Genomic DNA, 22,091 nt, shown 5'->3' with positions numbered 1-22,091 from the left:
CCCACAGTACAAGAAAGACACGGACCTGTTGGAGTGCGTCCAGAGGAGGGTCACAGAAATGATCAGGGGGATGGAACACGTCTCCTATGAGGAAAGGCTGAGAGAGTTGGGGTTGTTCAGCCTGGAGAAGAGAAGGCTCTGGGGACACCTTCTTGTGGCCTTTCAATACTTAAAGGGGGCTTATAAGAAGGATGGGGACAGACTTTTTAGTAGGGCCTGTTGTGACAGGACAAGGGGTAACGGTTGTAACTAAAAGAGGGTAGATTCAGACTAGATGTAAGGAAGAAATTTTTTATGATGAGGGCCATGAAACACTGGAACAGGTTGCCCAGAGATGTTGTAGATGTCCCATCCCTGGAAACATTCAAGGTCAGGTTGGACGGGGCTCTGAGCAACCTGATCTAGTTGAAGATGTCCCTGCCGTTTCAGAGGGGTTGGACTAGATGACCTTTAAAGATACCTTCCAACCCAAACCATTCTATGATTCTATGAGGGAACCTGGGTCACCAGAGAGTCTTCCACAGTCACAGGCAGTGCCTGTCCTATTCCTTGAGTCTACACCAAATGCCATCGGGAGGGGCAATGGAGGTGTCTGTACAGGAGACAACACAATGCAAAAATCATCAGAACACATCTCTGCAGCTCTGGTGGCCAGGACCTCTTGAAATATCGGGACCTTCCAACAGTGTAAATTGGATAAAACCCTTCCAAAAACAGGGGCCTCAGGCTGATTGGCAGAGGAAGGAGGAGCAGGGTTGCCAGAACCTGCTCAGAGGAGGGATGACTGATGCAGCTTCCTGCACAGAGGGAGGAGGATCACCACACATCTGTGTGCCTGTGTCAGGAACAAAGACTTTAGTTCTCTGCTTGCCAGCACAAGGACACTTTCCAGTGCTTTCCCAAACTCTAGAGCACTGTGGAAGTGGCTCCGTTGGAAGGGTCGAGTTGCCACAAGCTAAGGACCCTCAACCTCAGGGCTGGGAGCATCCAGGCTGCACTCCTGGGACTCAGGAGCAGAGCCCAGCTACTCCTCAGAGCTCCAGCTCCAGAGGTTTTCAGAGCTCTTCCTTTGCCAGGATTACCTGCTTCTCTCTTCCCCTGCGCTACACTCTAGCCTGGCATTTTCTCCCAAGGTTCAGAGGCGATGTGGGCACTGAAGCTCCGTGAGGCACGTTAGTCCCAGCTTTTCCCAGTCACCTGGCCCAGGGCATTGACTGGCAGGTACAGGACTCCAGGCAAGTGCAGCCTCGGCATCACAGTGCTCCAGGCAGCAGGCCACAAATGTTGCTAGCCACAACCACAGCACCCTGGTCTTTGCAGAGAACCCAGAAGCTGAGGAAAAGACCTCATGGTGATCCACATCAACCCTTCATCCTTGACCCACGGCTGGTGTCTGTCAGAGCAGCACCTACTGAGCTCACCAGCCAACAATGGAAAATCCTGACACAGGCGTGCTTTTTACACACACGGTACACATCTATTATGGCTGCCCGGTGGCTAACAACAGCAGCAGCTGATTTAGCAACGCTGCAGCTGCTTTCTGAGAAGATTTCTAACAAACCCGTCTGGCTGGCACCTTGCTTCCTGATGCTGGACTTGCAGAGAATAGCTAGGAGCTGGACCCCTTCCAAGGGAGGCAGGTCATAGTAAGAGGTGATCCGAATAGGAGTCTCTCAGGCCAGGTGAGGACCCCTGGAACATGCCAGCCCTGCTGGGAGGCTCTCAGGGCACAAGGCTTGTCCTCCTGGTGGCTCTGCAGTGCTGGGCACAGCCTCCTGCCACCGCTCTTCTTCCTCTGGAGACTGCCCCAGTGCTAAAAGCAGATGCGGAGACAGACTTCTCAGCAGTGCAGCTCCATGAGCTCTAATGAGCCAGGTTAACTGACAGATGTCAGGGCTTGGCTCAGGCAGTTTGAAATCTCCTCCTGATGCCACTTGCTAATGAATATTTGTTTGGCTTTTGAAGAGAGGGTATTTCTCTTAAGGCAGCTTCACCAGGCCAGCTTCCTCTCTGGTGTCCCAGCCTCAGCATTTGCAGCTGCAGAGAATCTGGTTCACCCCAGACACACAACCCTTTGCTGCCATGTGAGCGTGTCAGGGCGGCACCTCTCCCTGCATTGAAGGTGGAACGGGTCCCAGACCTCCACAACCACCCTACGGCGATCACCAGGGATGGGCTGTGTCTTGTCAGACTTTGGGATTACTTTGACTTGTTAGGTGGGGAACCCCTGGACCTACAGCAACAGGGATGGTCTCTAGCTTTGACTTTGTCTCTCATGCACACACTTTGTGCCTGAACAGGCTGAATGTCCAAACAAGACCCCGCAGCTTGGACCCCAACACACCTTCTCTCTTTCCTGTAATGAGAACACAATCGGTTGAACTGCTTCTGTCCAACCCACAAAAGCCCCAAAGCCCTCTGCTGTCATTAAACCCAACAGAGATGGCTGGTGCCTGATTTACCTTCTTAGCGCTGGGCTTTCAAGGACTTGCCTAAAGCTGTCAGGGGCACAGAGGCAGAGGGGTGGCCGGTGGAGTCCTGGTTCTGAGAGTGTGGGGAGAGGCTGTGCTTCCTCCTGTGCATATGCATCTGCCTGTGCCTGTGGGCGTATTTGTGCCTGTGTGCTTGCAGTTGTATGTTCCTCTGCAAATGCACGTGTGAGAGTGAGTGCCTGCCAGTGTGTGTGTGACAAGTGCATTTCTGTGTGTGCCTGTGCATGGGTGTGTGGACACGCATGTTTTTGCAGGGGAGCAAGTAAGTGTGTGTGGTGTCGGTGTGTGCGTGTGTGTGTGTATGTGTGGGGGCATATGTGTGTGCAGGCAAGCACATATATTTCTGTGTTTGTACACGAGGTTGCATATATCTATCTACGTGCAAGTGTGAGTGTGCAAGTGTGTATAAGCACATGCGCACACTTATGTGATGACATGCCTGGAGGGGTGAATGTCTGTGCATGCACGGGAGCTCCCGTGTAACTGGGTGTGCATGCTCATGTGTTTTTACGTGTGCTGACATGTGAGTGAAGGGAGGACGAGCTCCTGGCCATTCTCTTTCAGAGAGACTGAGCATCTCTGGCTCTGTATGCCAGTGGGACGCTCGCAGCCTCCTCTTGGGGATGGATGTTCCTCCTCGTCTGCACGGAGCTCTGCTGGGAGGCAGAAGATGGCCTTGCAGGCCAGCACAGTTTCCTGTGCAGAGGGCAGAGGGAAGCAGGAGAGAGGCACGGCAGGGAGAGAGGCTGGGGCTGCTGCCTAAGTGTCCAAAGCGGGGCCAGGAGCTTTCCAAATTACTGCTTTTACCCACAGAGGGGTTGGGAAGCGTCATCACCCTGTGGAACGGGACCTACCGAACTGCTGCAGGAAAGTTCTGGACTTGCTGAAACGCCTCTGCCCAAGGCCTTGCTCAGGGGTTGGTTTGGCAGCACAGACTCGACCCACTCTCTGGCCCCGCACATCTTCAAACTCCTCACAAGCAAAGCCCAAGAGGGGAGGGAGGAAAAGCTACTGAGAGGGGAGGCAAATAATTCCACACAAACATGTGAACTAAAATGCTGATACGCTGCTACAAATTCTCCTTTTCCTCTCAGCTGCTTATTAGGGTGGGGGGTTTTGGCTTTTGAAGAGAATGCATTTACCTGCAAAGGACCCGGGGAGCAACTTCATTAGTTCAACCTCATTTCTGCGTGCAGACCTCAGCATTTGCAGCCTGCAGGAAGCTGGGCTGGTAGCAGACACACAATCCTCTGCTGCGGCATTGCTTCTCGCATAGGAGCTGGGGGTGGGGGGGCTGGTTCCAGATGCCCAGGTCTCCCTGAAGGAGATGACAAAGGCCACCAGGGAGATTGTCATGCACTCTTTGTTTCTACCAGTGGGGTAGAGGAGGCACCTGCTGATATGAGGCTGAGGCTGGGGCTGTCTCCCCAGGCAGCACAGGGGAATGAGGGCCCGTGGATGACCCATGCTGGGAGCTGCCTGGGTCGAGCTTCTCTTTGCGTTTGTTCTGGTTTGTCATTAGTCATGCGGACAGGAGAAGGAAAAGGTACAGCATCTCTTTACATCAACTGCCATGGCTGAAGTTCAAGAGGGAAATAACACAATGCAACCAGTTTTAAGGTGTCTCTGTCTCGAGACAAGAGAAACCCCGTTGCTGTCGGGGAGGGTGGATGTGCCGCCTGTTCTTCATAGTGGTCAAGATGAACAAATCACTAATATGGAAATGCAATGGCTCACGTATGTGCAGCTTGTACTTTACCAGACAGCAGAGCTTTCCCTGCATGTTTACATCCCTGACAGTAAGAAGACTGCACCTTCACGTGGTGTGCTACGGGAACATTTAAGACCCTGCCTGCATAAACTGATGTCTGGAATGGAAGAGGAAACATTACGCCAGGGATAGCAGAGTTTCCTCAAGCCTGAGGATATCAAAACACCAGACAGAATCCAGTTTGTGAGAGGGAAGAAGCTTCATGAGCACAGCCTCGCTTCTCATGCCCAGCCTCAGCATCTGCAGTGAAGGGGAAATTCAAACTGTAACTGCTCAGCGATGGTACTTTGTGACCAAGGAATGACCTGTCATGGAGGGCAAGAAGGCCCAACTTCAGAAGGGGTTAAACTGGCTGGAAGCAGGGATGCCAGAGACAGAATGACTCCCTGTGAGGGAGTGAGGTTTCCCTTGGTGATGAGATCAGAAACAGCCCCAGCATTGTCTTGTAGCCATCCCGGAATGGGAGCGCTCAGGAGGCACCTTTGAGCAGGAGAGCTGCATTGAGAGAAGGACCCATGGCCGGGCTAAGGTGCCCCATGCAACCGCTCACAGGATTGGTGCTGGTGCCAGTGTATATAAGGAATCTGCTTGTGATGCATCTTTGCAGATCCCTTCTAGAACCACTTATGGTGGTAGGACTCGGCCCAAGGCTTTGTTCATTAATTATTTTTTTGACTGTTTAATCACAAACGTGTGTTTAATTCGCCTCAAGGGGTGACATAAAAATTCCCCTACAGCTGCCTGCTGCAAGTCTGGCTTGTCCCAGACACACAGTCCCCGGCTGCCGTGGGAGCTCATCACTGCGACACCGCTCCCTCTGTAGGAGCTGCGGATGAGCATAGATCCCTCTAACTCCCCGGAGGAGACTGCAAGGAGCCCAGGGGGTTGTAAGGCTTCATTTGTGTGCCGATCTCTTTGCTTATTGGTTAGGAGCATGGAGAGCGCCTGGGCGTTTGGCAGCCAGGCCTGTTCTGTGTGGTTTGCTCTGCCCCTCAGGCACAGGCTTTGCACTTGGGCGGGCTGCACATCTGGAGATAACCCCATGGCTTGACTCAAATCCAGCTGAATTCTTTACTAATTGAAGAGAGCTAACAAGCCCACAAACCTCTGTCACAATGCCCTCCAGGGGCCTCTGGGTGGGCCTGGTCGGTGCTTGATGTCCCTACTTAGTCATGGGCTTGCAGGAATTTACTAACACTGAGTCTGAGGGGCTGAGGGCAAGCCCCTGGCATCCTGGATCCCAGCAGGCTCTGCCCTACAGTCAGGGTCAGCCATCTCCAGAGCCACTGACACTGGCCCCTTTCAGAAAGAGGATCTTGCCCTGCAGAGCTCTGGGTGCACAGGGGAAGCAGCACTGCCAGGGGAGAGCTGAGGGCCCCTTCCCCCAAGCGCAGCCTTGCACACACACATCCCCTCCCTCCCCTGGCTTGTTGCACAGCCAAGGAAGCTCCCTGCACCAGGGTGTCTTGCACAGCACAGAGGTACAAGGCACTGTCAGAGACCTCGACTTCCTCCAGCTGCAGGAGGCTGTATTTCCCTGTGGTGTTCAGCAACGTGGTGAGACGGCCGCTCTGCTTGGGGCCAGATGCTGCCTGATACGAGATACGCTGTGGGGCTTGTCCTTTCCTCTGCTGGTACCAAAGCAAGGCATCAAAGCTGGAGATTTGGTAGGTGCAGGTTGTCTGGAAGGTGTGTCTCTGCTTCACTGTGACTTGTCCTTCTTGCTGAGTGACGGTGGTCTGCCCCATGGCGCCTGGAAGAAAGTGAAGGTCAGCAGCTCGGCAGGGAAGGACTCTGGGAAGTAAACCAGGAGTGGGTACAAAACCCTGTTGAAGAAGGCTCCCTGTCCTTTGCCCTGCAGGAAATTCCTGAGGCCTGCGGACAGCCAGGAGGAGAGTAGTTTTGGGCAGGAGCTCAGAGCTCTGAGCACAGCATGGACCCTGAGGAGAGCTGTGCTCTGTCCCTGCTCCTGCTCCTACTGCCCGGAGGAGCAGGGAACAGCCTGTCATGCCTGACCTTTGTGTGCTGGGACCAGCACCCCTCCAGCAGGTGGAGGGGCCCAGGGAGCTATGGCAAAAAGATTCATCCTGCTTCCCCACACCTCTTATCTCAGAGGGCTCCTAGCTCCTCGAGTACACTCAAAGCTCAGTTTAGAAAGAGGTATCGATGGCTGTGTTGCCAACCAGGAGGAAACTGGAAGCTATGGCTGACGTGCCTGCCAGAAGGGGACAGCCTGGGGCACATTATTAATGTTAGTGGGAGCTAGAGCTTTAAAATCCCTGTAGTACCTTTGAGAAGATTTGCTTATTTTGGGGAGAAATGTGGGGCTGCAGAGACAGCTGAGATCTCCTACGGTGGCAGGAGGGGGATCAGAAGAGAGGAGTAGAGAGCGTAGATTGCAGGGGAGAGAAAAGCAAGATGAAGGCTCTGAGGTATCTCTTCTCTCTCTTCTCCTTTCATTTCCATCAGTAAGACTGTTTTGAGAGAACGGGTGCAAAACCACAAATGTGAGCCAACAGTTCCCAGTGTTTTTCTGCTGTCCAAGAGTATTTCCACACATTGACCTGATAAGGCTGGTGAGGGTTTCCTTGGGAGAAGAAGAAGTATGCGTTTCTAGAAAGCCAGGACTTACCCAGCAGTTGCCCCAGGAAAGCCGTGAGGACGAGATAGCCGAGGTGCATGTTGAGACCGACCTGCCTGTTGGCTGAGTGAGAGAGAGTCAGAAAACCACCTCCCAGCCCCGAGATAACAGAGCTGCCGGAAACGACTCTGTTGGGGGAGCGGAGGAAGAAGCGGGGAAGAGAAGTGATCTGTTCTTCCTGTGCCTGAAATGCTCCTTCGGGGTTTCTCCCTCCTCCAGCAGCAACACCTGTGGCTCCCTCAGGGGCCCTGGGGGCCCCAGTCGTGGGAAGGGGCTGTTCCCGGTCAGCTCGCAGTGGAGCCCTCACCTCCCCAGCTAGAATCGCCTGCTCTTCTGCACACCCACTGCTGGGCCATTTGGGAGGTCAGGGGTTTCCTCCCCACTGAGGTTTCACATCTTCCTCTGGGGTCCTCAGCTCTCTGGGGACATTGCTATTTCTTCTAGGAACAAAAGAATCTATTTCTGAAACTTCTCCCCTGTCCTTTCTCAGCTTCCTGGGAACAACGCCTCTACTCCAAATCCCCCAAAATAGGAGATGAACCCTGCTGTGCAGCAGCACAGGGGCTGGTAGAAGGAGGTTTCTAGAGAAGTGGAGGGTCCTGAGGCTTACACAGCCTCTCCCACGTTGAGGAGCCGGCTGAAGCTTACCCTCCGATGGGCTCCTGAGAGGGATCTGCCTTCCTAGTCTTCAGAGCAGACAAAAGACATGTACAGGAAGATGAGGATTTCTGCATTTCCAATGAGAGGGGAAAAAAAGCCACAGTCCTCAACCTGTAAGCATTCTCGCTGACCCCAGGGCCACATCCCTGAGAGTCTCTCTTTCTTTGATGCCTGTGTCTCCTCGCTCACCACCTCTAACACCCTGACTGGCTTGGCTGCACTGGGCTCCAGTGCAGTTTATGCTCTGATGCCTCTCCCGGCCCACCTCTGGGATGTAGATCTCAGGCAGCTGAAGGCCACTCCAAGCCCTGCAGACCCCGACTGTCCCTTTCAGACCCTCCAGGCAGTGTCAGCTTTCTCCATCTCTCCAAACAAAAGTACCTCATGAACCAGGCAATCCGCTTGCCTGCGTGCAGTGGCCCACAGTAACCACAAGACAATTGTTTATGGAGAAGTTAGGGACCCGCACGGCAACTGACCTGAGGAGGCATAGACCTCTGCTGTGCTGCGTTGTATATATCGCTTGGCACACTTAGCAGTGATGCCACAAGCATGTCCTTGTCTTGTCCAGTTACTGGCACTCAGACCTTGCAGCGCTCACACATGGGAAAGGAAGTGAAGTTATACTGAAGGGTGGTTAAGAAAGTATATAATAAGAACGCAGTGTGTAGTGATCAGGCACAGGGCTCACCCCAGCAAGTGCACTGACCAGACTCTGCTTATGTGCAGGTGGCTCCCGTCATCCTTCCTCCTCTCTATTGCCTCCCCTTGCTGCTCCCCATTCCTCTTTTTCCCCCACCTTTGACCCTGCCCCTAAGCATGCCTTAATAAGGCTTGCCTAGTCCTGCAGGCCCCCTCTAAAACATCCATAACCCTCATGTTCCTCTTGTCACTTCTTGTCACTTACAAAGCTCAGCCTGACCCACTTCAAAGCTTCGCCTGCAGTTTCCTAATGGCCCATCAATTAGAGGCTGCAAAGCTCTGCTCTCCCTCCTTGTCTCCCTTATCACTTACTCAGAGATTGCTGTCATTGTGTGCTTGGCTTATCACTTTCCCTTTTACTTCTTCTCCCCTTTGAAAGGAAAAGGGACTTGATCTGACAGCCTTAGTGAAGCAGCAGCTCTCACCTTCCACATGCCCTGACAGTGGCCTCTGCTGAGCTTGCTCAGCTGTTCGAGTTCCTCAAGACACTGAAAGGCTCCTGTCCCCAGAGAAAACTGGGTCTCTTGAGTCAAAGCTCTGGGGGGAAGCCCCATGTTGAGCTCAGCCTTTGAAGTGTCTCCCTGCAACGCCTGCAGCAATGCTAAGCCATGGCAGTCACTTTTCAGGACACCTGAGAAGTTACAAACATGAAGGAAAAGGGAAAGACTGGCCAAATGAGCAATCAGTCTCAGAAGTAAGGCAAGTATAGAAAAGCACTCAGGTCACTTGAAATGTCATTCTGGAAGCAGCTGGTTTGCACCCCCAAATTCCAACATATTTATTGTTTGCCATCCCAGATGTCCTGCATTTCCTGCAAGATCCTGAAACCTCTCACAGGTCTTTGGAAACATCCCAGCATGAAAACAGACCTGAATTCTACCTCCAGGTGGGATCCAAACCACAGCTTTCTTACCCATCCAGGTGGGAATGGGGCTTCCCATCCACCTTCCAGTACCTCACAGAGACATTTTTCCCCAGGGACAGAGACTGAGCTTTCTTTGTCACCTCAGATGGCCTCGCTGCAAACACCTGATGTCATGGCCTACTGAGCTGACACCACTCCATGAATTAGAACATGTTGGCCTGCCACCATGGCTGCTTTTTCAGCTTACACCACAGGTGCTCTCCAGGGCCAGCTCTTTGCTTTCCAAAACAGACTTAGCATAACAAGAGACATGGGCACAGAGGGACAAACTAGATACCAGAAATGCACATCCCACAAATGCAACCACCAGCAGTTTTCTGCTGGGCAGAGAACCCCCAGGGACTCGGGGACACGGGGACACCCCCCAGCCAAGCACTGGTGAGTCCCCAGAGGTGGAGGAGAGACGTGAAGAGTAGGGGGACAGCTCAAGGGGTTGAACAGAGAATCTTGTCCTGTGCCTGGCTGATGGTTCTTGCTCAGACTTCGAGGCTTTTGCTGATCCCCAAGGTGCAGGGTTAGGAGGACATCTTCCTTCCTTAGGTTTCTTTGGCTAGGAGGTAAAGCCACAGGAGTAGCCACGTCTGCTACCAAGAGCCCCCTTCCCCAACAGTGGTCATTCGTGGACGCTGAGGGAAGAGTCAGAGCTGGACAAGCAGCTGGGATGCTTCTCCTGAATACTCACTGCTGTGTCCCGCTCAGTTTCAGCGGCTCAGGGGTGTTCCTGAGTCTGCTGTGGCAATGTGCCCTCGTGCAAAGGAAAACCAACAGCATCCTGGGCTGCAGTAGGAAGAGCGTTGCCAGATCAGAACAAGGGACCTGGTCCTTCCTCTCTACTCAGCACTGGTCTGGCCACGTCTGGAGTGCTGGCTCCAGTTCTGGGCTCCCCAGTACAAGAAAGATGTCAGAGTGAGCCCAGCAAAATGGTGCAGGGACTGGAGCATCTTTCCTATGAGGATCGGCTGAGAGGGCAGGCAGTGCTCAGCCTGGGGAAGAGAAGGCTCTTTGGGGATCTTGCCAATGTGTGTAAATAGCTGATGGGTGGGAATGAAGAGTCTTCTGAGTCAGGCGGGCTTGGGACTCCACACCTCTGCCACGAGGAGGCTCTGTAGGGAGACTAATTAAAGTTGTTTAAAGTGCTCAGCCCAAGGAAAGATGCCAAACTGTAAACCCTTACCGCGTGCCAGGTTTGCAAGGGCCAAGGGGAGGTTGTTCAGCACTGGGAGGCTTGTCCTAGGGCAGTCAGGCCACAGCGGGACTTCTGATAGCCCTCCAAGTCAGAAGGTGCTGGAGCATCCTCTCAGGCAGACATACCCTGGTGTAGAAGCGCTGCCTCTCAGCTCCAGGTCTCATTGCCAAGGGGGCCTGGGGCACCTGAAGGTTCCTGTAGGAGCCTGAAGGAAGAGCTCAAGCCGCCTGCTGTCAGGCAATAGGAGGCTGCAGGCTGCTTCCCTGCTTTTTGCTCCTCCTGGAGATCACAACCAGCCCAACCAGCCCCCAGCAAGGGAGGAGTGTCCATGGTGATCTACTTCTGCCATCCAGTGCCCAGCCAGAGACAGGGGCCTGCACTCACCTCTCTCAGGGTTGGAGACAGGCCCCTTTGCAGCCCCTGATGTGCTCGTTGTCCCTGGGTAGCATCTGAAAGGAGGTAGAACCAGGAACAGCCAGAGCCAAAAGCAGGAGTCTGACCCCCTCTCCTGACAGGGCGTTTCTCTCCCTTCTCAAATGACTCTGGGAACAGCACCTGCTGCCAACACCCTCACACAGAGCGTCAGACACACCACTTCTCCCTGGCAGGAGGGCGCACAATCCTTTTGGTTACCGACATCTTCTCCCCATCCCTTTAGGTATCACAATCGACTCCTTCTCTGGAGATGACACCTCCCACAAGGGTGAGAGAGAGGAACACCTTACAAACTCAGGGGTGTTTCTGCCTACAGGGGGATCAGAACTCATTGTGGGATGCAGTGGAAAAAGCTTTTTAGGATGGTGCAAGACATGGGATGCTTAGGAGAAGCAGCAGAGACAGGGAAAGGGAAGGATCAAGGCATGGAGCCAAGCATAGGAAGACAGATGGAGACAGGGACGAAAGGTGCTGATCCCATGTGAACATGGGGCTGATCTGTGTGCTAGCCTGGCCATACCTGTTGCTCTGCCTGGTTTGTCTACCTGCCAGTAGTTCCCTGGAAACACAGTTATGAAGTCCAGCTGGGACAGGGAGCAGGGCTGATCCTTCACTCCGTGCCTCTGAAGCCTCTGACCATGGGCTTTGAACCACTGTGTCAGCTACTCGAGCCACACAGAGTTCCCCAGGGACTGGCTGGAGCCCACAGTCTCTTCCCAGAGGCCTCCTTCCAGCTCTCACTCACCCAGACCTCCAGCCCCTCAGGGCAACTCCGCAAATCTGTTTCTGACTCACTCATCAAGTAGGAACCTGGCATCCCTTGAGGCCGCCGTCAGTGTGTCCGGTCCACGCTTTTACCCTCTCTCCTGGGCCTCAACTCCAAAGGCTCTGAATCCTGTAAAACAAGCTCATGGTCTCAACGCTGAGGCACTGTGGGGAGCGCTTGAAGGTGCCCATGACCTCGACATCCCCTTCTCCTGTTGCTGTGGAGCTTGAACTCCTGACTCCATGCGATGACTTTCTAATGCTAGCAGGAATGTTTTGAAAGCTCCTTGAAAGCCTGTAGCATGCAGTTTTTGATCGTGTATCTGAGCTTTTAGAAAGTAACAAAATGTGAAACCCCATCTGGATGTTCTTTTCTAAGGACAGTCTTGCATTCACAACTTAGCACTGGAGTCCCTGTGTTTACAGAGCAGAGGAAAGCACCTGCTCAGGCTTCCCTTGGCTATCCTAGTGGGGAAAGGCAAAAGCCCGAGAAGAGGCCCCGTCTGTTCCATGGCAGCAGTGGCCGGTCCCTGCGGCAGGAGCGAGGGCTGCCCGTGGGCAGGAGGATCTCTGCTGCCCGCCTCCCGGTGCTGCAACCGCTCCTTCCCGGGCACGGCCGGACACCGCCACTGTGGCGGGGGATTTCGGTCTGCCTCCCGGTGGGAGTGCGGGGGTGATCGGGGGGGGAGGGCAGGAGAAGGTTTCTGCCCGGTGGGCGGCTCCGGAGCCGCGTCGGGGCTGCGGGGCGCGGGGGCTGCGGGGCCTCGGCGGGCCCGGTGCCGGTGCCAGTACCGATGCCGGTGCCGGTGCCAGGGTCGATGCTGAAGGCGGTGCCGGTGCCGGTGGGGCGGGGGAACCGCCCCGCGGGCCGGGGCCGGGCGGGGCCGGGCGGGGCCGGGCGGGGCGAGGCGGCCCCGGCGGGCCGAGCGGCAGCGCCCCCTGGCGGGCCCGGCCGGGGCTGTCCCCCCGCCCCCGACACACGCGCCCGGCCCCGCCCGCGGCGGTTCGTGCCCGGCCGCAGCCCCGGCTCCTCTCCCCGTGTCTCCCAGGGCGCAGTAATACACCGCCGCGTCCCCGCGCCGGGGCCGGGCGAGCCGCAGGGCGCTGGACCGGCGGTCTGCCGCCACCGACAGCCGCCCCGGAGGGTCCTGCAGATCTTTGGTGCCTTTGTGACCGCTCACGATGAATGCGGGGCCTCGGCCCGGGAGCTGACGGAACCAGTGGATGTAGTCGGTGATCTGTATGTTGGGGTGTGAGCAGTTGATGCTGATGCCGGTGCCCTCGGTGGTCTCTGCCAACGGCTCCTGCTGCACCTGGGCTCTGCCCGCAGCCACTGCCGAGGAGAAAAAGGAGAAAAAGAAGAAAAACCAGTCAAACCCTGCTTTGTGCCCAGCCCTGCCTGCTGTTTCCCAGACCAAATCCCGCAGAAGCACTCAGGAACAAAGAGAGATGATGAGGAGAAGAGTTTCCAGAGGATGTCAACACGTGCACTAATGGAAGTGTCCATTAATAGGTGGTGGCAAGGTGAATGCATGAAGGACAGCTGGAAGGGTGGAGGTGTTGAAGAAAAAAAGGGGGATAAAGGAAAGAAAGACAGAAATAAAGTAGCAAGGGGGAAGGGATGACGGCATGAGTTATACGGCAAGACACAGAGGAAAGGAAGGAAACAGGGAGGCCTGGAGAAAGGCTAGAGCGATGAGTTTTCTGGGGGAACGTGGGATGGTAGCAGAGGGAGGGCTGGACGGGAGGATGGTTCGGGGGCAGAGGTCCGTGAAGAAGCCAGAGGGGACGGCAGGCTCGAGGGAGCTGCGGGGGCCACCCCAGGCCCAGCCCCGGCCCCCGCCGCCAGCCCCGCGCACCCAGGAGCACCGCGGCCAGCCCCGCCAGCCCTGCGCCCCGGCACCGCCGCATGCCGCCGCTCCGCCGCCCACGCCTCGCTGCCCCCCGCCAGCCCCGGCTCTCTGCTCCGGCACCGCCGCCTCCTCTCCCCCGCCTCCTCTCCTCTCCTCTCCTCTCCTCTCCTCTCCGCCGCCGCCAGCTCCGCCCCGGGGCTGAGCCCTGCGCCGGCGCCGCCCGGGGTCTCGCCCGGGCTAAGAGTGCTCGGTGGCTCTGCAGGGCCACAAGCTGCTCTCCTGGGAAGTGGACTCTTCCCCTCCTCCAGCCAGGGCTCCCCAGCAAGAACAAGCGTGCACAGTGCCCGCTGCAGCCGGGGACAGCTGCAGGGCCCCGACCCAGGAGATGGACCAGCTTCCCATGGCTGTCTCCCAGCTCAGGGGCTGGAAACAGCCGCCACTGATTCCCTGCGGATGGCAGGGAGGAGGCTGAGAGCCTCCCTTCAGCTGCCCCTCCGCAGTCCCAGCACAATGGCTAAGAGTTGTGTTGTGGCAGAGGGGGTGTGAGGACACATGTGCCCGTGGGCGTGCAGGGGTCAGGGAGGGCCGGGAAGCGGGGGGAATCACAGAGTCAGAATGTAGGTGAGAAGGGACCCTCCTGGTCCCGTCCTCCAGGGACGGGGACGGGGACACGGACCGGCATGGGCGGGAATGAACATAGCCCTTCTGTTCTGCTTGTAACACTGTGGAGCCAGCATAATAAGCAGCGGGTTATGGCTCTGCTGGATACCGGGGCAGAATTAACCTTAATTCATGGAAATCTGCCCCACTACCCCAAGAATAAAGTGATGCATGTTAACAAAACCGGGGTGAGGGAGGGGTGGAAGAACTGTCTCAAAAAGTCTTTCCAACCTTGCAGCCAGGAGGGTACCCACTGCTTACAGCTTGGGGTGGGCTCCGGGGGTGCCCCAATATATATCACAGGCCACGATCCGTTAGCAGGAAAGACTTTTAATATCCAGTGGGGGAAAACGCTCCTTCTGTATCTGCTCAGCTCACAGTGGGGAGGATTGTGCCCCCCACATTGTGCGGGCCCCTCCCTTCAGGACTGTAGCCTCAGAGCAGGACCGGCTGCCCCGGGGCATGCTGACACCTCTCCAACTAGCAAAATGTTGTTAGAAGCTGGGGTTGTCCAGCAGACACATTTGCCTTTCAAGAACCTTGTCTGGGCTGTAAAGCAAGCGACTGGCTCCTGGTGTAGGACTGTAGGTTACTGGCTTTTGGGCACGGCCGTCCCCATGGGGCTGCACTTGCTCCCCATAGCATCACCCTGGTAGAGCAGCCAGAGGCTGCTGATGTGCGTTTGCTGTGCTGCCTCAGGGGTACGGGCACAGCCCCCTGCCTTCCCAGGGGACTGTGGCCCAGCACTAGGAGGAGTGCAGCCTGTCCCCAGGCTGTGAGCTGTTCCCTCATGCTGGCGACAACCTGCTGGCTGCACCTACCCAGCAGGATGTTGCGGAGGCACAGGGGGAATGTCGTGGACACTATAAGAGAGCACAGCTGGGAAACGAGTCCGTAAAAAGCTCAACAATCCAACACTGCCAAATGGGAACGGTATATTTCCATGCAGGCAAAACGACGTCCCCACAAAATCAGTGCAGGAGAGAACAGCCCAAATAGGATTGACGGACACGACCAACCCTCACCTGGAGCTGTTAAGCACTGCCTGGGCTCAGACAGCCCCACCACACGAACATTCCATCCCTGAGCAGCTACAGTGTGCCTAGTTCACAGACCTAGATCAGCCAGGTGTGTTAAGGGAGGGAGGGGTGGAAGGCGGCAACGTTTCGTCCGGCTCAGCCAAATGGGTGGGGACAGCAGTCAGCACGCAGAGCTAATGGCTGTATTCAGGGTACTAGAGGAGGCACCCCCACTTCCACGTTGTCCATGAAAATCATTCCTTTGTTTTATCATCTCATGCAGAGCCATTATATGGAGCCTTACACGACTGCTTCCCTCACTGCATGCCATGCAGCAACAAGCATGAAGTGCTGGAGGCCCCTGCCCTCCAGCCACACCAGAGCTCCTCCTTGTCTTCTACACCGCACAAGGAACCAGACTGTTTAGTGATCTCTGCACCACCACTGTTTTATGGGGCATGGGACGAGGGGGACAGGACACCTCTGGTACTTCCAGCCATAATATCACTGCTATTCTATGCTTGCAAAGGCTTTATCTGTTGGTGGTGGGTTGACCTTGGCTGGCCACCAGGTGCCCACCAAGCCGCTCTATCACTCCCCTCCATCAACAGGACAGGGGGAGAAAAATATGATGAAAAGTTCATGGATCAAGAGAAGGACAGGGAGATTACTTACCAGTTACTGTCATGGGCAAAACAGACTCGACTTGGGGAAATTAATTTAATTTATTGCCGATTAGCTGCAAGAGAGTAGGATAGTGAAAAATAAAGCAAAACTAAAAACACCTTCCCCGCACCCCTCCCTTCTTCCCAGGCTCAGCTTCACTCCTAAATCTTCTACTTCCTCCTCCCAAACAGTGCAGGGAGATGGCGAATGGGAGTTGCGGTCAGTTCATCACACGTTGTCTCTGCTGCTCCTTCCTCCTCATGCTCTTCCCCTGCTCCAGGGTGGGGTCCTCTCCATGGGCCACAGTTTATGTCAGGAGCCTGCTCCAGCTTGGCTTCTCCACTGGCTGCAACTTCCTTCAGAACATCTCCACCTGCTGCGGCATGAGGTCCCCCATGGGCTGCAGGGTGGATATCCGCTCCATCGTGGACCTCCATGGGCTGCAAGGGGACAAGCTGCATCACCATTGTCTTCTCCACCGCTGCAGGGGAATCTCTGCTCCGGCACCTAGAGCACCTCCTCCCCCTCCTTCCTCACTGAACTTGGTGTCTGCATAGTGGTTTCTCTCACATTCTCTCACTCCTCTCTTGCAGCTGCTGCACACTGGTTTTTACCTTTCTTAAATATGTTACCCTAGAGGCGCTACCAACATCGCTGATTGGCTCAGCTTTGGCCAGCGGTGGGTCCATCTTGGAGCCGGCTGTCACTGGCTCTGTCCGACGTGGGGGCAGGTTCTGGCATCTGCTCGCAGAAGCCACCCCTGCAGCCCCTCCACCACCAAAACCTTGCCAGGTAAACCAAATACACCGTCATTACTCTTGTATTATTAAGAGCAGAAGCCGTTTTGCATCTAGGAACCTTGGCTGCAAGATGGACTCAGCCGGCTCATGGTGACAGAGGAGGCTGCAGGCAGCTCCCTCTCACCACAGGCACTTGCACCACCTGCACCTGCATGCAGAACACAAGAAGAAAAAAGGCCAGCACATCAATTGTAACTAGGGAAAAAATAAAAAGAGTGCATGGACATTCACAGGGCAGCCAAACCATTTTTTCAGCTGCGCTGTAAATTAACATTGCTTCTGCATTTCTCTGCCTTTTGAAGATAGGGTATTTACCTTAAAGTGAGTCTAGAGACAGGTTCACTACTGCATCACTTCTGATGTCCCAGCCTCCATGTCTGTAGCCTGAGGGGAGTCTGGCTTGTCCCAGACACACACCCTTTGGCTGCCACGTTGGCGTGTCACTGTGGCACCGCTCCCTTTGCAAGGATAGGGGCTGGTCCCAGACCCTTGAGGAGATCACGAAGGTCAGACGGGAGCTTCTAACGCTGCAGGATTTTTTTTCTTTTACTTGTAATATGGGTATTCTTTACGGGGCTGCAGCAATGGCAATGTTCTCTAGTTTTTATATTATCCTTCACACACAGACTTGAGATGTGGAGCGGCTCAATGTCTGGAAAGGCAACGGCAGCTTCAACTCCACTGTGGTTTCTCCCTGTCTTACAGTGAGAAAATGGCTGACTGAACCACTGTCAAACCCTCGAGCTCTCTAAAGCTGATGGGGCTGGCCAGTGAATGATTCGTTGCCTTAACTGTAGGGTCTGAAGAACACGCCTAGAGTTATCTAGAGGGGCTGAGAGCTGGTGTCGGCAGTCCTGGCTCTCAGTTGGGTGTGTGCATGATTGTGCTCACCTACATGTTCATCCGCCTGTGCTCATGTGTGCATTCGCACATACATGTGTGTGCCTGTGGTAATACACATGGAAACGTGGGTGTGCAGAAATGTTCTCTGTGTGTGTGCGTGTTTGGGCAATTGTTTCCATGAGCGTGTATGTGTTTCAGCACACGCACGTGCCTTCATACAGGAGAGCATGAATGTGTGTGACTGGTCTGCATACACGTAATTGTGTGGACATAGGTGCGTGTAGATGTGTGCTTTTGTGTGTGTATGCATGTGTAGAGGAGCATGCATGTATATCTGTATGCAAATGCATGCGTGCTAGGACCATGCACGTGTGTAAGCGTGTGTGTTTGAATATCTGTGTGTACATGTTGGTATGGGGGGTGGCTGTGCATGTTGGTATGCACATGGGCTCCTTTGGAAATGTGTGTGCATTGAGTACGTCAGCCTTTTCCCCTATCATTTGTCACCAGGTCCCCATCCTCACTGAGCAATAAGCCCACATCTACTTAGCTTTCCAAGCACCCCCATCCCGTGGTTAAACCCCATATCCATGCCCAAGGTACTCAAGGACCGACGGATAGCAGGGAGAAAGTTTTTGTGTGGGTGAATGGGCTCAAGCTGGGCACGTTACTCTCATCAGCTGCATCTCCCCCTCACACCACGTGCAGGTCAGTCTCCCCTCGACCACGTTGAAGCCTTGGACACAGGACTTGCAGAAGATGGCTCTGTCAAGTCCAGCACCTGTGTGGTGGCCCTGGACAATGTAGACAGCCGCTCTTTGGGTGTCTTGAGTCTTCTCAACTAACTCTAGATGCCTAGAGGTCGAGACTTGCGTGTATGTGCCGTTTAAGCCAGCTGCCCAGTCTATCTTGAGTGTCAACGGCAGAAAAATAGGTGCTTCTAAGGCATGGATTGCCTGACCTGTATGGGACAGGGTGAACTGAGGCTTGACAGTGCCTTTTCCTCTCCGCTGATGATCAATGGAGCAAAGATGAGTAGCTCACCTGGAGACGCCTGCTCTGGAGGCAGGAGAGATCAATTTCCCCCTACTCATGTCTTGTCTGACTTTGTGCTTAGATCTTTACTTAGATCTTCACCTCCATGAAGACTGAAGACTTAGGCCTTATCTGCGGATAGAGGCTCGGAAATGAGGCAGGTGAATCCCTTACCTTACTCTCTCCGTATTCAAATGTCCTTAGTTGCCTTGAGTTATCTCCACCCTGGAGGTTTCAAGACCACGTTAATATCCAGCACCAAATACTTGACATTTTCAGTCTCTTGGGACATGGCTATTTCAGACGTCTCCTGCATGTCAGCACCTGGCCACACTTCAGAGAACTGTGTTGCTGTTCTTTAATTGGCCTGTGAGAAGAGAGCGCATTATCCGTCTGCAACAATTCCATGAGATCCCCCAGAGATCAAACTCCCCGTGGCACACAGAGGGAAAACTGAAAACTGCCTCCTTGGTGTGGGCAATTTGAGCTTCAGTGTGTTAATGAGGGGGATGTGGGGATGTTCTTATGCTAACTGAGTCTGATGTATGCTCTCCCTGTGTGGAGCTAAACTGGAGAGACTTTACACTGTGTGTGTGCACACAAAGGCCCCCTGTGTGGAAGTACAGTGGTGGCTGTGAGGGGGGGAAGGAAATCAGGAGCACAAACTGTAAGTACCTACCAGGTGGGTGGAGAGGAAACAGTGTCAGGCAATTGTGTATGGCGTGCAGTGAGACAGCAAGGTGAGAGCTGTTCGTCCACACTTCTCCTGACATCACGGCATCCAGAGCTCCGCCAATAAATCAGCCGCTTTCCAATGTTCTCCCTCAGCCAAGGGGACCATGGCTTCCTCTGGAGGATGGTGCATGAAGAGATGTCGTTTGGATCATTTCCATTGGCTGAGCTGGTGAGTGAAGCCTGCCCAAGACCTCTAGCATAGACTTCCAATGCCTTGCACTTTTAAGGAGAGCCAGATTAAGGGGGAATTCTCTGCTCTTTAGCCACATGAGATTTCTGGTATGTAAATTCCTAAGGAGGGAAGAAAGGAGGGAAAGGGATCCTTCAGATGGTGGTTCAGCCCCATCTGTCTTAGATACCCACCTGAGGATGAGATCGGTTCTCCCCTAGAGAAGTGATCAAGAATCCTCCCTTGTCCGCAGGGAGGGCATAGATGAAACCCCTCAGTTCAGCCGGCTTCTCAGCAGAGCTACCTTGGGGGGGATCCAGCTCAGAGAATTTTGCCTTCAATCGCTGAGGCATGGATACCTCTGCCCAAGCTGAGACGCCCGACTTATCCATCTGAGCTGCTCGCTAGTCTCCTGCCTTAGTCCTCAGAGACAACCTGGCACTTCTAGAGGGCTTTTAGCCATGTATATGAGGCAAGATGAGCCATGACTCTCCCGGGTGCCTTTTCTCCATCCAAAGAAGAGGGGCAAGCTGAGGAGCTGAGATAAGAGTATTTCGTCATACATCTTCCAACTTGGTCAGCAGAAGTCCTTCCCCTGACTCTGAGATGGCAAAATTTACAAAGAGGAGAGTCTCACCTCTATTAGCTATGCTGAGAAGCAGATGTCAGTGGAGGAAATGGAGCTATTTGCAAAAGCTTCCTGTGCTGAGACGTGGAAGAAAGCAAATATAAGACCACGAGTCCTTGAGTAATGACTGTCATGCTAGCCTGCCGCCCTGTGCTGCTGCCATCTCAGTTGGAAACCCTTGTGATCAACTGAAGAGGTGAGAAAACATCTTCCAGCGCCATGTTGTCACGCCGGTTTTCTGTTCCCTCAGTCTCATTTGCTGAGATTGCAACTCAGTATTTCCTGCCTTGAAGAGCGCAGGTATGTTATTCCCTTCCTCTGCAACAGCCTTTCACGTAGCTGGAGACCCTCAGCCTGCCGTCCACAGTTTCCTAAATGGGATTTTCATCTTGTGGAAGCAACTGCATTCACCATGTTCTAAAGGAGATGCCTGCGCTTGATCCAATAAATAATTCTCTATGTTCATTTGATGGTGTAGGCCTGACCTTCAGGGTCAGATCTAGTTGTCCAAACGCGTTTCTGCAGCAAAGGATTTCCATGACAATTTTAACTTAGGGTAGATGCTGTTTTCCCATATTTCTGCACCAACTACTTTTTCAGAGATGATGGCTTTGTTTCACTACTAGTAGCATCTGAAGGACCAGCACAGGCACGCAAACTCTCACAGAAACTTTCCTGTCTTTGCAGATGGATCTCAACACTTGGGGGCACATGGCAAATGGGACGAGTGCGGAAGAATTTGTCCTTCTTGGCTTTCCATGCACGTGGCATTCCCGGGTCTCCCTTGTGGTGGTATTTGCACTGACGTACTCCCTGACAGTAACAGGCAATGCGTCCAGCATAGCCCTCGTGTGGATGAACAGCAACCTCCGTAGCCCAATGTACTTTTTCCTCTGTAATCTCTCCTTTCTGGTGATCTGGTACACTACGGGTGTTGGTCCCAAAGCCATAGGAGTCATGCAGGGGACTAGCCAGACCACCTCCTTCAGTGTCTGCATCCTCCAGTTGTCCTTTCTTCTCTCCCTAGGCTCCACTGAGTGTTTTATCCTTTCTGTCATGGGCTACGACTGCTACAGAGCCATACGCTACCCCTTGAGATACAGCTCCGTCATGAACAGCGTCCTCTCTGCTCGGCTGGCGCTCAGCTCCCGGCTGGGAGGCTTTCTGGCCATCTCACTGCTGGCCTTTCTGACATCCAGGCTGATGTTCTGTGGGCCAGATGTCATCAATCATTTCCCCTGCAATATAGATTCCTGCCTTGCCCTCTCCTGCAGTGACACGTGGCCCGTGGAGCTAGCGACCTTCCTTGTCTCCGTAATTATTGTGGTGGCCTCCTGTGTGCTCACCCTGGTCTCCTACATGTCCATCCCCTCTTCCATGCTGAGAATCCAGTCAGCCCATGGCCAGAAGAAGGACTTTTCCATTTGCTCTGCCCATCTCGGTGTCATCGCGATCTGGTATGGCTCCACCATGTTCCTGTATGTCAAGCCATCGGCCCAGACTCCCTGGATCTGAACAAACTCATCAATACCTTTAACAGAGTTGTAACTTCTTTGTTGAACCCCTTCATTTACACACTCAGGAACAAGGAAGTGAAGCAAGCTCTGGGGTGGGCTTTCCAGAACAAATGAAGTGGCTTTTCAACGGGCCTCAGTGGGAGCAAAGAGATTCACCCCCTCCCTCCCACGACTTCTGCCCTGCAGAAGTTCCTCACCGAAGTGTAAGTGCACCTGGGCATCACAGGGAGTGAGAAGCCACTGGTTCCCCAGTGAGCTCATCTCACTCACCTTACAGCCGTCTTAGGCTGGGCTGAGCCTCCATTCTAAAGCTCCCACCTCTGTTCACTCCTGGGTAAATTCAGAATGCCTCACAGTGCTCTAAAGCCCAGCGCTCGGAAAGGGTCACAAACCCCATCCGCAAACAGTTCTCCGACAGAACACTGGAGGAGTGGTCCTCCCACAGGATGGTCTTCTGGTTTGCTAAGTGCTTCATTTTGTCAGGGACTCATCTGAATCCCCTAAAGAAGTCCCAGCAGCTGGCTCACTGCTTTAGGAAATGGACATGTATTTCTCCATTTAGTCTGACATGTTCTGGATGCATCTATGC

At 54.2% G+C, this 22,091-nt stretch overlaps 1 protein-coding gene across 1 annotated transcript; it reads left to right on the top strand.

Annotated features, from left to right (window-relative positions):
* The first annotated feature begins 19,267 nt into the window (after positions 1-19,267).
* LOC143169566 (olfactory receptor 6F1-like) lies at positions 19,268-21,616 on the top strand. Its single transcript, XM_076357013.1, is given in 3 exon segments — positions 19,268-19,357; positions 20,673-21,483; positions 21,486-21,616. Coding segments are annotated over 3 exon segments (1,032 nt in total).
* The last annotated feature ends 475 nt before the right edge of the window (positions 21,617-22,091 follow it).

The sequence above is a fragment of the Aptenodytes patagonicus genome, chromosome 20 (genome assembly GCF_965638725.1).
Source record: "Aptenodytes patagonicus chromosome 20, bAptPat1.pri.cur, whole genome shotgun sequence".
In the NCBI taxonomy this organism is placed as follows: Eukaryota; Metazoa; Chordata; class Aves; order Sphenisciformes; family Spheniscidae; genus Aptenodytes; species Aptenodytes patagonicus.
This window is presented reverse-complemented; position numbering and strand designations above follow the sequence as displayed.